At 47.3% G+C, this 16,102-nt stretch overlaps 1 protein-coding gene across 2 annotated transcripts in view; it reads left to right on the top strand.

Moving 5' to 3' along the window:
• Positions 1-10,435, top strand: part of cep164 (centrosomal protein 164) — a 54,534-nt gene extending 44,099 nt beyond the window's left edge. The window contains exons 26-30 of one of the 2 annotated variants that reach the window (XM_079514020.1): positions 6,942-7,128; positions 7,700-7,772; positions 8,578-8,685; positions 9,139-9,269; positions 9,322-10,435. In XM_079514020.1, the coding sequence (XP_079370146.1) occupies positions 6,942-7,128; positions 7,700-7,772; positions 8,578-8,685; positions 9,139-9,223 (453 nt within the window). In that variant the 3' untranslated portion in view covers positions 9,224-9,269; positions 9,322-10,435. Of the gene's footprint in view, positions 1-6,941; positions 7,129-7,699; positions 7,773-8,577; positions 8,686-9,138 lie in introns of both variants that reach the window. The other variant, XM_079514019.1, reaches the window with a different exon arrangement.
• Positions 10,436-16,102: the final 5,667 nt, after the last annotated feature.

Raw genomic sequence — 16,102 nt, 5'->3', positions numbered from 1 at the left:
CCCACGGGGTGAGTTCTGTTACTGAACACTGTTCTCTGACTCACCACGGTGAGTTCTGTTACTGAACACTGTTCTCTGGCCCCCCACAGGGTGAGTTCTGTTACTGAACATAGTTCTCTGGCCCCCCACGGGGTGAGTTCTGTTCAGACATGCAAAAGTGTAGCTTTTCGGCGAAAATCGCCGTTTTTATTCCAAATAAGGCACATGTGTGATTCATGCAAATCCGTTAAAAAAATGTTTTGGGGGGGTGAGGGGGTCTGTGGGTGGGGGTGGAGCCCGAGCCCGCTGCCTGGAGCATTCTCTGACGGACTCACGAGACACGAACTGTAATGATTCTGAATGATATTCTGCTTGTATCTGGGCGGCATCATGATCATGATGTGCGCCACCGCTGGCCGCTCCGCGAAAAAAAACCTGTTTGTGTGGACGCGGGACTCGGCGGGACTCGCCAGTCAATCCCATAGTTTAGCTGCAAGTGCAGCTGCTACTAGTTAGCATTAACAACGTTAGCACCTTGCGTTATACTGTCTGTGGTGTGGACACGCCGGCGTCAGTTTATCTCGCTGTGTGTGTGTGTGTGTGTGTGTGTGTGTGTGTGTGTGTGCTCGCGTGTGTGCATACATGCATGCGAGTAAATGAATAAAGCACGTGTGTGTGCGTGCGTGCGTGTGAGTAAATAAATAAAACGCTTGATACACCCCCCCCCCCAGGGCTTATATATACTAAATAGATATATTAAAAAAGAAAACATGCAGCTCAACTGTTGAATAAGGAGAGGATGTTACTCTTATCTACATGTCTTAAATTGACCACGGCTAAAATAATGAAGTAAACTGACCCTGTTCCAAAACTATTTTTATTATAATTTATTATTTTGCCAGTGAATATAATTTCTATTTGACATGATGTGAAGAGTGTAACTATAAGGGATTTTGAGATGGGAGTGTTGGACCTGTTTTTAAAAATCACACCTGTGTGAAGTGAGCGGCACTCTTACAGTATCATCATACATCATCCATTCATTGTCATTTTTGTGACAATGAATGTGTAGGACAAAAATAGCCGATATATGACAATTATTCTCCATTCATTGTCAATGGCATTTAGGACAAATCTACACTATAGCTGAATATAGGAGGGGCTAGCACTCCTCAAACTGTTGGAGTAAATTAATTGTTCTTCTATGACTATCAGGAAATTAATGTTAACATCTTGCTCAATACTGACTATAGATTTGTACTGATTTAGTAAATAATCATCTGTCATTTTTGAGTGGTGCAACCACTCTATAGACAGCTACAGTATGTGTGTGTGGCTGTGTCCCTGGCTGTGTCCCTGTGTCACTGGGTCTGTCCCTGTGTCATTGGGTCTGTCCCTGGCTGTGTCCCTGTGTCATTGGGTCTGTCCCTGGCTGTGTCCCTGTGTCATTGGGTCTGTCCCTGGCTGTGTCCCTGTGTCATTGGGTCTGTCCCTGGCTGTGTCCCTGTGTCATTGGGTCTGTCCCTGGCTGTGTCCCTGTGTCATTGGGTCTGTCCCTGGCTGTGTCCCTGTGTCACTGGGTCTGTCCCTGTGTCATTGGGTCTGTCCCTGTGTCATTGGGTCTGTCCCTGTGTCATTGGGTCTGTCCCTGGCTGTGTCCCTGTGTCATTGGGTCTGTCCCTGTGTCATTGGGTCTGTCCCTGGCTGTGTCCCTGTGTCACTGGGTCTGTCCCTGGCTGTGTCCCTGTGTCATTGGGTCTGTCCCTGTGTCATTGGGTCTGTCCCTGGCTGTGTCCCTGTGTCACTGGGTCTGTCCCTGTGTCATTGGGTCTGTCCCTGGCTGTGTCCCTGTGTCATTGGGTCTGTCCCTGGCTGTGTCCCTGTGTCATTGGGTCTGTCCCTGTGTCATTGGGTCTGTCCCTGGCTGTGTCCCTGTGTCATTGGGTCTGTCCCTGGCTGTGTCCCTGTGTCATTGGGTCTGTCCCTGGCTGTGTCCCTGTGTCATTGGGTCTGTCCCTGGCTGTGTCCCTGTGTCACTGGGTCTGTCCCTGTGTCATTGGGTCTGTCCCTGTGTCATTGGGTCTGTCCCTGTGTCATTGGGTCTGTCCCTGGCTGTGTCCCTGTGTCACTGGGTCTGTCCCTGTGTCATTGGGTCTGTCCCTGGCTGTGTCCCTGTGTCACTGGGTCTGTCCCTGTGTCATTGGGTCTGTCCCTGTGTCATTGGGTCTGTCCCTGTTTCATTGGGTCTGTCCCTGTTTCATTGGGTCTGTCCCTGTGTCATTGGGTCTGTCCCTGTTTCATTGGGTCTGTCCCTGTTTCATTGGGTCTGTCCCTGTTTCATTGGGTCTGTCCCTGTTTCATTGGGTCTGTCCCTGTGTCACTGGGTCTGTCCCTGTGTCACTGGGTCTGTCCCTGTGTCACTGGGTCTGTCCCTGTGTCACTGGGTCTGTCCCTGTGTCACTGGGTCTGTCCTTGTGTCCCTGGCTGTGTCCCTGTGTCATTGGGTCTGTCCCTGTGTCACTGGGTCTGTCCCTGTGTCCCTGGCTGTGTCCCTGTGTCATTGGGTCTGTCCCTGTGTCATTGGGTCTGTCCCTGGCTGTGTCCCTGTGTCCCTGGCTGTGTCCCTGTGTCTGACCCTGGCTGTGTCCCTGTGTCATTGGGTCTGTCCTGTGTCATTGGGTCTGTCCCTGGCTGTGTCCTTGTGTCCCTGGCTGTGTCCCTGGGTCTGACCCTGGCTGTGTCCCTGTGTCCCTGGCTGTGTCACTGGGTCTATCCCTGGCTGTGTCCCTGTGTCACTGGGTCTGTCCCTGGCTGTGTCCCTAGCTGTGTCCCTGGCTGTGTCCCTGTGTCCCTGGCTGTGTCCGAGCACGAACATAGCGTTATAGTGTTTGTTCACCACCAAGTGTCACTGTTGCACAGCCTAACACACAGACACACACAGGCCGGGGAGGAGGGCTAGTACAGTACAGGAAGTAATTCATTTGAACATCTTTCTACATACTGAGAGCAGGGCTGGACTGGCCACAGGTCATACCGGGCATTTTATTTTATTTATTTATTTTTTAAGATCAGGCCGCCAGTTGATATTAACCTGCGGGCCGCATTAGGTGAAGGTGGGGGCCACATGTTGATATTAACCTGCGGGCCGCATTAGGTGAAGGTGGGGGCCACATGTTGATATTAACCTGCGGGCCGCATTAGGTGAAGGTGGGGGCCACATGTGGCCCTCAGGCCGCCAGTTGATATTAACCTGCGGGCCGCATAAGGTGAAGGTGGGGGCCACATGTGGGGGCCCAGTGTGGAGGGATGGTATGACAGACTGACTGGTATAAACAGTGCCCCCAGTGGGGAGGGATGGTATGACAGACTGGTATAAACAGCGCCCCCAGTGGGGAGGGATGGTATGACAGACTGGTATAAACAGTGCCCCCAGTGGGGAGGGATGGTATGACAGACTGACTGGTATAAACAGTGCCCCCAGTGGGGAGGGATGCTATGACAGAGAGACTGGTATAAACAGCGTCCCCAGTGGGGAGGGATGGTATAAACAGCACCCCCAGTGTAGAGGGATGGTATAAACAGCGCCCCCAGTGGGGAGGGATGGTATGACAGACTGACTGGTATAAACAGCGCCCCCAGTGGGGAGGGATGGTATGACAGAGAGACAGGTATAAACAGCGCCCCCAGTGGGGAGGGATGGTATGACAGACTGACTGGTATAAACAGTGCTCCCAGTGGGGAGGGATGGTATGACAGAGAGACTGGTATAAACAGCGTCCCCAGTGGGGAGGGATGGTATGACAGACTGACTGGTATAAACAGCGTCCCCAGTGGGGAGGGATGGTATAAACAGCACCCCCAGTGTAGAGGGATGGTGTAAACAGCCCCCCCCCCCCCAAAGTGGGTTTAGTACCGATAAACACTTCGCCCGCGGCACAGCGCCGTGCCCCGCACACTGTCACCTTTTTCACCTTGGGCCTGTTTGCATGCCTGTCTGTTACTGAAGACTGTTCTCTGGCCCACCACGGGGTGAGTTCTGTTACTGAACACTGTTCTCTGGCCCCCCACAGGGCGAGTTCTGTTACTGAACACTGTTCTCTGGCCCCCCACGGGGTGAGTTCTGTTACTGAACACGGTTCTCTGGCCCCCCACGGGGTGAGTTCTGTTACTGAACACGGTTCTCTGGCTCACCACGGGGTGAGTTCTGTTACTGAACACGGTTCTCTGACCCCCCACGGGGTGAGTTCTGTTACTGAACATGGTTCTCTGACTCACCACGGGGTGAGTTCTGTTACTGAACACTGTTCTCTGACTCACCACGGGGTGAGTTCTGTTACTGAACACGGTTCTCTGGCCCCCCACGGGGTGAGTTCTGTTACTGAACATGGTTCTCTGACTCACCACGGGGTGAGTTCTGTTACTGAACACGGTTCTCTGGCCCCCCACGGGGTGAGTTCTGTTACTGAACATGGTTCTCTGACTCACCACGGGGTGAGTTCTGTTACTGAACACGGTTCTCTGGCCCCCCACGGGGTGAGTTCTGTTACTGAAGACTGTTCTCTGGCCCCCCACGGGGTGAGTTATGTTACTGAACATGGTTCTCTGGCCCCCCACGGGGTGAGTTCTGTTACTGAACACGGTTCTCTGACCCACCACAGGGTGAGTTCTGTTACTGAAGACGGTTCTCTGGCTCACCACAGGGTGAGTTCTGTTACTGAAGACGGTTCTCTGGCTCACCACAGGGTGAGTTCTGTTACTGAACACTGTTCTCTGACTCACCACGGGGTGAGTTCTGTTACTGAACACGGTTCTCTGACCCCCCACGGGGTGAGTTCTGTTACTGAACATGGTTCTCTGACTCACCACGGGGTGAGTTCTGTTACTGAACACTGTTCTCTGACTCACCACGGGGTGAGTTCTGTTACTGAACACGGTTCTCTGGCCCCCCACGGGGTGAGTTCTGTTACTGAACATGGTTCTCTGACTCACCACGGGGTGAGTTCTGTTACTGAACACGGTTCTCTGGCCCCCCACGGGGTGAGTTCTGTTACTGAACATGGTTCTCTGATTCACCACGGGGTGAGTTCTGTTACTGAAGACTGTTCTCTGGCCCCCCACGGGGTGAGTTATGTTACTGAACATGGTTCTCTGGCCCCCCACGGGGTGAGTTCTGTTACTGAACACGGTTCTCTGACCCACCACAGGGTGAGTTCTGTTACTGAAGACGGTTCTCTGGCTCACCACAGGGTGAGTTCTGTTACTGAACACTGTTCTCTGACTCACCACGGGGTGAGTTCTGTTACTGAACACGGTTCTCTGACTCACCACGGGGTGAGTTCTGTTACTCAGAGTAAAAGCGGCCATGTCTTTCCGGCACCCCAGAGCTCCTATTTTGAAGGAATCCCGGGAATTTTCCAGCCATTCTGGTTTTTCTATTTTTTATATAATCTGGGGACCCCCCACAATAATTTGGCGACTTACTTCTTCATTAATAAAACAAGAAATGATGACATATAGTCATATTTGTCAGGTGAAACAAGCACTGTCTCCGTTGTGCTGCATCTGTCCCCCCGTTTGTTTTGTTTTTCCCGATTCGCTTTTTCAACATGTACGGTATGTTCCTCCCGGCCGTTGTTTGCGTTCTTTTCCGACGTGCTTTTGTTGGTTCAATTACTGTGTTTTGTTGTGTAGCTCCAGTTAGCTCATAGCATTAGCCGCTGTTGTGATGTGCTCTGGGTTTAGCCTGGTTAATAAACCAGACCGAATCAGCCGTTGGCAAAAAAAAATTGCCTACCAGCGGATTACGGTCTGGCGAGGCTCAGTAGCACGCCTCTTTCCTACAACCGAGAACAGGTCGGACCAATCGGGACACGGTATGCAATATGGGCGGGCTTTGGTACAGTGACGTTCAATGCTTGAGACTTTTGACTGACAGTAGCTCTGACCAATTGCGTCAAAGAGAAAATGTTTGAACCCGCCCCCCGGGAAATGAAATCCAAGTGGAGCCAGCCCAGACTAATATACTGCGACAGTGTTGTGTGATATTAGTCTGGCTTATTAGCCAGGCTACTCTGGGTTAACCTTAGAGTATATATGAATAGAGACGGCACCCGGAGGAAACCCTGAGGCGAAATGGACATAGTGGACCGAATTTGGTATTGCAGTTTGGACCCAAATCGTGAACGCGCTGGTCCGTTGACTATCATTGCGCACGTTCATGACGACACGTGAACACTGTTTCATACGTGAACGCACGTGAACGCGTGCAATGATAGTCAACGGCCAGCGTGTTCACGATATGGGTCCAATCCATCCCAGGATGCACTCTGTTCCTACCCGGAAGGAGGAGTGAAATCGCCTCATGCGCTTTTGTGCAACTTAATGCAAGTGGATGGGAAGAGAAATCTGGTGCAGTCTCTATTAAACCATTTTGGGCGGGAAACCCTTTTGGTGTTTTAAACATTGTTATAATTTAGCTATTGAAAAATAGCAGATTTACAAGCTCATAGCGCGCCACTCGGTGGCGCGCTACAAGCTTGTAGGTCTGCTATTTTTGAAAAATCGTGAAAATATTTATTTTAGAAGAATCTTTTAAAATTTCAAGGTCAGGCCTAAATGGGTTAATATATACTCTAAGGGGTTAACACTTTGTCGCTGCAGCCTCTGTCGTCGTTGCATCCTTTCAGGGCTTAGGAGGCACTCCCATTGGCTTAGCCGGTGGTATGGGTTCAGACTCGGGGGAGCCAATCAGAAGTGTCTGGTAGCCTAGAGATGAGCCAGCCACAGGGCGAGAAGACAGAAATAGTGCCATCTTAAAAAATTAGCATTATTGAGGAGCAGTTATGTGAAGTTTAGATTGAAAATATGGCTTTAGTGGTCCTTTAACTAGAACGTGTTTTCAATTCTGGTTTGGGTTTTATGGTATTTAACTGTGCTCATTCCCCACTGTCTCCATGCTTCAGAGCCAGCAGGGTCCCGGGACCTCCTCCTTGGGGCCCCTATCAGGACCCCTGTCCGGGCCCCTATCAGGACACCTGTCCGGGCCCCCCGCGGGTCCCTCCTGGGTCTGGGGCCACCCGCTCTACTCCTCCTCCATCGGCACCTCCTCCGAGGACCTCCGCAACAGCCGCTGGGCCCAAATCTTCCCCGGTAACCACAACCTCCAAACGGGCAGCCAAACCCAATAGGGCATAGCAGTGGAGGGCGTGCTTTTATGGTTCCACTGAAAAATCGGCCATTCATTTTTCCCATAGAGATTTATAAATCCATGCTAGGTTCCCAAACTTGCATTGTTCCCAAGTAGGCCGGTGGCCGACGGGCACAGGCCTAGTATAATTCAATATTCAATTATAATTTCTTTCACAGAATCAAAGGTGTTATGGTCAGGATTCACCATATCTGGATCCTGGATGTCTTGATTCTAGGCTTAAAACATCCATCCATCCATCCATCTTCAACCGCTTATCCGTAGTTGGGTCGCGGGGCTTAAAACATTTGATATATTTTAGCAAATCTCTATGGGGAAAAATGAATGGCCGATTTTTCAGTGGGTCCAGAAAACCACACCCACTGCTATGCCCTATGCTATAGGGCTTTATTTATTTATTTTTCAAGAAAATGTTCAACTTCTGGTTGCTTTATAAGTGCTAAAAGATGTGAATAATGCGTGACTGTAGTGTCAGACTGAATCCTTTGCTGTACTTGTGTCTGTGTCCACCAGGGGCCGCTATGGGACCAGTGGCCTCCAGCACCACTAGAGGCAGCGCTGCGTACTCTACATACTCCCCTGCTAGGTAAATACTCTCACCGTCACTGGTTTAAAGTAATTTACCCCCCCCCCCCCCCAAGTGCTGTTGGCTACCGCCACCATAGACTCTCCTTCTATTTGGGGTACAGCGGCCGGATGCCAGGTTGCCTTTTCGAACCCGGGCTCCCCCAGAGTTAGTGTCGAAGTGTCCTTGAGCGAGACTCTGAACCCCTAATTGCTCCCGATGTGCAGGCTGGTGCCTTGCATGGTTTCCGCCGCCATCGGTGTGTGAATGTAATGCACAATCTATGTAAAGCACCTTGGATAAATGCACTATATAAATGCACCATTTACCATTTATTTCGCTTGAAAAACAAGACCACCGAGTGGCGCGCTACGAGCTTGTAGGTCTGCTATTTTTGAAAAATCGAAGAACGACTGACATAGAAACATAGCTTTTTCAGAAAACTGTCAGGATGTAGAAGACATTTTTAGAATCTGATCTCAGGTCAGAATGGGTTAAGGGGGTCCTTGCAAATAAAACATTTGAGAACCACTAGTACTAGTTGGACTCCTAATATGCCATAGAGTCATAGTAAATAATTGAAACCTGGAGGTGTGTGTGTGTGTGTGTGTGTGTGTGTGTGTGTGTGTGTGTGTGTGTGTGTGTGTGTGTGTGTGTGTGTGTGTGTGTGTGTGTGTGTGTGTGTGTGTGTGTGTGTGTGTGTGTGTGTGTGTGTGTGTGTGTGTGTGTGTGTGTGTGTGTGTGTGTGTGTGTGTGTGTGTGTGTGTGTGTGTGTGTGTGTGTGTGTGTGTGTGTGTGTGTGTGTGTGTGTGTGTGCCCGCCCCAGTGAGCGTGCACGTGTCCACAGGTCGGCGGAGGTGGACGGTCAGAGGCTGCAGGGTCTCATCGACACCAACAAGAAGTGGCTGGAGAAACGCAGGAAAGACAGCAGCCTGTATCCTTCTGGTAGAGAGACACCAGGACACTATGAGAGAGAGAAAGAGAGAGACACTGTGTGTGTGAGAGAGAGAGGGGTGTGTCCCCCTCTCTCTCTCTCTCTCTCTCTCTCTCTCTCAAGACACTATGAGATAGAGGGAGAGAGACACACCAGGACACTATGAGATAGAGGGAGAGAGACACACCAGGACACTATGAGAGAGAGAGAGGGGGGGGGGGGGCAGAGGGAGAGAGAAAGTGACAGAGAGAGAGACAGACACAGACAGAGAGAGAGGGTGAATATGACCGGTTAAAGGGTCCATTTGACGGGGGCGATGCGATGCAATGGAAGTTACAGTTTCACCTTTCAACCTTAGTTTTTTTTTAAGGTTGTCAAAGCTAGGGCAGTTTCTCCGGGGAAGTCCAAAGTGTTGTACTGTATGTAACATTCTCCTCAACCTCTCCCTCTCAGACCTCTGTTAACTCGCTACCGGAGCCCTGGCCTGGTCCAACTGGGCCTGGATGACAACAACCACATCAAGGTCTACCATTACTGACCCCACTGGGCCCACTGGGCCTATAGACGACCAGAACCACATCAAGGTCTACCGTTACTGACCCCACTGGGCCTATAGACGACCAGAATCACATCAAGGTCTACCGTTACTGACCCCACTGGGCCCACTGGGCCTATAGACGACCAGAACCACATCAATGTCTACCGTTACTGACCCACTGGGCCCACTGGGCCTATAGACGACCAGAACCACATCCAGGTCTACCGTTACTGACCCCAGTGGGCCAGGGACATATTAGCCATTGGGGCCGTGGCCCAGGGGCCCTTGGCTCTCAGGGGCCCTAAGGGGAAATTGGACCGTGAGGTACTAGGTTTGACACCCTGAAAAGGGTTCCTGGGGCCCTTCATTGGCTGTTGATGGTGTTACATTTAAGGAAAAACACGAAAATGTCGCGTGCACGCGAGCTATGGGGCCCCTGCAAATATTACCGGCCCAGGGGCTCTCGTGGGGGTTAAAGGTGTAGTGAAATAAAAAATACGTTTTTCACACTTTTAGACCATATCCGTGGTCATCATATGGGCATACCTAATAATGGATGCCAAAAAAAAAAAACGTACTGCGTGATGACGTGTCGAGGCCCACATCGATAAAAGCCAATAAAAAATGAAGCTCACCCGTTTAATTCCCCATATCTGCGCATCCGTCCATCACAGCTGCTACTGATTACAGAAATCCTCTGTTTTTATTCCCATTCAAGATAACATCCAGAGTCCAGACAGTGTATTACTCGGTTTCAACTTAATCATCATGCTAAAATATGTATCTGAAAACATTATAGGGTAGAAATAAGCCACATATCAGTAAACTGGTACAGCTGGCCGACCATCTGACTTGTAAACAAACACACTCCATGCGTACTGCGTGTAGCATAGCTACCGTCCCTAGCTACCGCCCCATCGCCTGAAGGGATGCAACGCTCTGATTGGTTCAGAAACTTCACAGCGGTGTTTCAACTTGAAACCGTCTGAAACTTCAAAATAAAATGTCCGTTTCACTACGCCTTTAATCCGTCCCTGCACTGGGCCCACTGGGCCTCTAGACCAGGTCTACCATTACTGGCAATAGCCACAGTGTCTCCTTTAAGTCCGACTCCATTGAAACATATATAGTTGTATAAAGTGGTATACATTTGGTACTGTATTTTTATATGAAATATTATAATAAATGTCTACATACATTATGTTGTTCATACATGTCTGTGGTCTTAATTAAGTCATGTGTTACAACTAGTCCTTACCCGTTCCAATACATGAACACCAAATTATGTTTTGATTGATTGATTGATTTAATATTTTATATATTATCATTATTAAATTCACTGATCGCTGTCTGCCGGTGTGTCTGTCCTATTCCGGGTCACCAGTGAAATGCATGTTGGGACGGCTTCCGGGTCACCAGTGAAATGCATGTTGGGAAGGACACAGATTAATACTGGGACACACTTTTCCGCGTAACAGACCCACACGGGGAAATTCCGCGTTACAGACCCACACAGGGAAAACAACTCGGACGGGGCATGTTAACGTGAACACACGTGCTGTTTCGACACCACACTGAACATCATTTGCTGTTCATATATTCAGAACGGGTAAGGACTAGTATTATAAAAAATGCAAACGGCACAATGTACAGTCAAGCGTTTGGTCCAAAAGGATTACAACCGAAGAAAGACCTTTCGGTCTTGTTTCCATTATGGTCCAATGCACTATATGGTCCAATGCTATATATAGTAATATATAGCACCTTTCCAAACAAAGTTACAAAGTGCTTTACTTACAGAGGCAGCAAATAACAATACACGTTAAAAAAGTACACATAGACCAACACATAAAATCAATGGGTAACAACAAATGAACACTTAGCCCGCTAGCATTTATTGAAAAATTAGGATCTAATTCACCCCAGCATTTTTCCCAGTTGAGCTCTTATTTTGAAAAGCCACATTTCCAGACTACCGGAAGTGAACATAACCTAGTGAGTAGAACCATAGATATTATAAGAAATAGATGCCTCATTTGCCGCTGCAGTTCATTGGAGCGACGTGTATCCCAATGAAGGCGGAAGTGCAGTGCTGAAAGCTTCTTTTTTTTTTTAAACAAATCTTTATAACAGTCATGACAATATGTACATTACAAAACAAGACAAACAAACAAACACAAACAACAAAGTTATTAACAATACAACATCAGAGCCAGGGGGGATTAGATTACTAACAGAAAACATTAAAGAGTGAACACAAAGCAACAGTTCTCCGCAGCTTTCTTATTTAGAAGTGCTGAAGGCATTTTCTGAAGGCGACTGCGTCGCTGCCCGAGTGACGTCACTCATGCGACTCCTCCATGTCTCTCGCTGTCACTCAAGTGACTACTGGCCAATCACAGCGCGTCTTTTCCGGGACTTATGTTACGCACGCGGAAGCTTGTAAGCTTCCGCTTTGCTTCCGCTATTCTTCGCAAGGAATGTCGGGAAAATAGTGCCTTCAATTTTGACACACGCCTCAGAGCCGGAAGGGGCGTCTATGTATATATGTCTATGAGTAGAACAGGTCCCGGACAGGCCTTGTTTACAAGATGGGTCTCTGCCGGGGCACTGGAGGGCTCCTCATCGCCGGCTCTGTGCCATCACAGAAACGTTGTTTTGACCAAAAATGCCATCTGGGACAAGGAATAGGAGATACAGGCGATTGAAAGAAACGCATAGAAGGGATTTTGCTATAGCCTCAGCTCCACAGGTAGGGCGTTCAACAGCTCGGGTGCCCGGACTGCGAATGCCCGATCACTCCCGTGTAACGAGGCGAGACGGGTGGCCATTCAGGAGGAACTTGCCTGAGGATCTAAGGCAGCGCCTTGCCCCTGGTTCATAGCTGGGAGCCAATCCCTGCCGGGCTTTAAAAGTTATCAGTAAAATCTTAAAATATATTCTGGGGGGTAATGCGATTTAATAGATCATGGTATTGAGGTGTACTCAGTCTGGGGCTGGCATAGGGATTTGGGATGAGCTTGGGAATTTGGCATGGGCACAACATTTATATTATTAGGCAGGTGATCCTGTGATATGGTATATCTGACGAAGACCCGCAGGGTCAAAACGTTGTCTTCACTAAAGGAACCTTCGGAGCTCGAGAACAGTGTGCCAAATATATGCTCATAGTGTACATCTCTGCATTCATACATGAGATTAACCCATTTTGACGTGAGATCAGATTCTAAAAATGTCTTCTACATCCTGACAGTTTTCTGAAAAAGCTATGTTTCTATGTCAGTCGTTCTTCGATTTTTCAAAAATAGCAGACCTACAAGCTCGTAGCGCGCCACTCGGTGGCACGCTATGAGCTTGTAGATCTGCTATTTTTCAATAGCTAAAGCAACCAAAAGTGGTTCCCGCCCAAAATGGGTTAAAATAAATTAAATATCCCTATATGCTCATAGTCTGCATTCATATGAGATTAATGTAGCCCCTATAGGCCAGTCAATCTAAGCTAAAAAGGGGCGTGACCCAAAATAAATTGCAAAAGTAATCGTTCAAGGTTTTTTTATGATTCTTAGGGTCATCCAAGTTGAAAGTTGGGGTACCATTGAAAACCTATATGAAGGCAAAGATTTCACATTTGAATTATGCTTTAAGTAGCATGCATGTGACATATCAAACTGGGTGTTATTCATGATTCTGAACTCATTCCAGGCATTAGTTTTGCATGAAAAACACAGTGGCCATAGCCCAAATGTGATGACCTCATCATGTTTGTGAAGATGGCTTGTGTCCCAAATGACAAGCCCTTAGACAATTTAGGCATTTAGCAGACGCTCTTAATCCAGAGCGACTTACATTATAATAACAAAATGCATGGCATACATCACATATATAAAAAGTAGTTATCAAGAAACATGCGTGAGCTAAGAACGTAACAGTGGAGTATCTATATGTAAACTATACATACTATACTATATTATACATGTGTACAAGTGCTATGACTACATAAAATGCAATTCTAGTGCTGTCTACGTAACATGCTATAAGTCTGTTTAAAATACTATCCAAGTCTACATAAAGTGCTATCTAAGGGGCTAGGCTAGGGCAAGTGCTACGGGCCATGGTGGAGTCTGAAGAGGTGGGTTTTCAGACTACGGCGGAAGATTGGGAGTGAGGCTGCAGTTCTGATTGTGATGGGAAGTGCATTCCATAGAACCCCTTAGCTCAGGGGTTCTCAATGTTTTTGGCTGGGGACCCCCGGACATGCTTTGGCCATGTCTCGCGACCCCCGCCCCGCCCCCCTCCCCACCACCAATACAAACTGACTGCAAACATAACCTTAATAATAGCCCCCGCCCCGTCCCGTCCCCACACAAACGGTGGTGTTATTGAATTAACCTGCAGGCCTTGGAGGCCATTTAAATACCACAAGGTTGAAACATACAATAACACCAATTAAATATCACATGCGTCAAAGCCTTGCAAAATTAGCTGTTCTGCTAATGTACATGCCTAGAATGTGACATGAAGATTATAATAATTCATATGACAACTGTGTGTGTGTGTGTGTGTGTGTGTGTGTGTGTGCTTGTGTGTGTGTGTGTGTGTGCTTGTGGTCCGCCCCACGTTAGCCTATAGCGCTGCTACACCCTGACGTGTGCAAGCATTAGATGCCCCACGTTGCTCCAGAGCAGACGAGTTGTCTTCCATGATGGACCAGAGGCCCCACCCGAGGGCCTCCGTCACGGCTGTAGCAGGGCCGCAGAAGCCCTGCTACACTGTAAAATCTGACGCGCTAACTTTATAATTTAAAGAAATTGAGGAAACTCATTGCCTCAAACAAATCGAGTAAACGTGAACTCAGAATAGTGAGTTAGTGTATCTCGTTCATTCTGAGTAAGCAGTACAAGTAACTTGTTCATGGGTTAGCAGAACTTGGTTATATTATATATTATAATATATTATATTATTCAAAGTGTGCCGTACACAACCTATTTATTCTGAGTAAGCAGAATTTTGAGTGTGCACTACACAGTGTGTTTATTCTGAGTTAGCCGTACTAGTTTGTTTTGGGTGTGCAGCACTATAAAACGTATAGTTATAATACTTAAACATTATATGTAGCCTAAATCCCTTAAATTCCCTTCCCAGCATCTGATAAAATGCAAATAACAAGATAATAATACAATTAGAACAATTGATTTATGTCATGCATGTGCAAAACAATCGAATAAAACAATGCATTTAGAACTAACGTTTATTTTCAATAAATGTCTATATAAACAATACTGTTTCATACAGTATACACATCAATAAATACGTCTTGTACAGTACATTTATCTGTAAAAATACTGTATTACAGTAAACATCTGTCTAAGAAAATTGTAAACTAAAAATATAACATTTAGTTTTAAGACTCTTCAACACAAACAAAAACTGGTTTTGGTATTGAACTGCAGAACATAACAAAGTGCAAGTTTGTTTTGCAAATTAACCCATTTAGACTTTAGGCAGATGAAAAACCTATGTCAGTGGTGCTCAATCTTTTTATGTCAAGGACCCCCAGAATTATCTGTATTTGGCCGCAGACTCCGATCTGAAAATGTGTTGTTCCATGCAGGGACCCCTCAGAAGCAAAGATTTGAGTTAAGAACATTCGCTCTGAAAGAATATATATTCAAAGATTTGCGCCACATTTTCACGTTTTTTCAAAAATAGCAGATCTACAATCTGGTATAAACAAGGTACAAGGTGATGCAGATGCGTTCCAGGGTTGAATTAAAAGAGATGGAGCCTTTTATGGAGCCAATTATATGTTCTGCAATAGGGTTATTTTTGAGTGGTGCAACCACTCCAAGGAACAGCAATGTCCGTGTTCACCTACAGTATGTGTTCACCCACCCACCTATGTGACTATGTCACTATGAGCACGAGTACCAATGACTACCAAAAGTGGTGCTGTTGTGCCAGAAACAGCACCACTGCTGCCTGCTAATGACAGACAGAGAGAGAGAGAGAGAGGGGAGGGGGGGGGAGTTGCACCACTAAGTTCACACGGGTGTGATTTTTTGATATCCGAGGGACTTAAACTGCATGTACCGGTACTTGACAAATTACTGTAGATCCTGCAAAGAGGTCACTATAGCCACACCTGGGACAATTAAGAATAACATGCTACAACTTCAATAAAGCAGAGGGCCAGAGGCAAATTTATGCTGCAGGGACACCTTCAATATTTTGCGTTTCATGAACAGAAGCATTGGACTTATCTGAAATATTCTCCTGCAATTCATTGCTAATAATTGAATCTTCAGAGGGATGTTTAGGGTCTGGCCTTAAAGATGGAGTGCCACCATTTTTGTATTTTTCCAGTTTTGCATGTGTCTATGAGGTGACAGTACTTCATTAGACACACTGGAGTTGTTTGTATGTGCAATGGTGTATTAACTTTGTATTTAGGGTTTCTTCCTGGAGGCTGGACCCTTGACAGTCAAACGGGCCAATGAAATAAACAGTAATATAGTGACATCACACTATCAGCCCCTCCCCTAACCCCTCCCCCTTTATCATACAACTACAGCTGTGGGTGCGGCTTCAGTTCAGGTGGATCACCACCCATCACCACCCACCAGGCATACTTAGGGCGCGTTCGGAAATAGCGCACTGTGCAATGCAAACTAATAGGCGAGTGTGCTCCCGGTGCGCATTTCCGAACGCACCCTTAATGAACTGGTGGGCGTGCCCACATAAAAACATCATGTTAACAAATACTGTACACTTTTTTGAAAAAATGATACCTCCTTATATAACAATAAGACCTGATGATCATGTTTTAGGGTGGAAAAACATCACAGCACTCCATCTTTAAACTGAGCAATCCCAGGCTTT

The sequence above is a fragment of the Electrona antarctica genome (assembly GCF_951216825.1).
Source record: "Electrona antarctica genome assembly, chromosome: 11".
NCBI lineage: Eukaryota > Metazoa > Chordata > Actinopteri > Myctophiformes > Myctophidae > Electrona > Electrona antarctica.
This window is presented reverse-complemented; position numbering and strand designations above follow the sequence as displayed.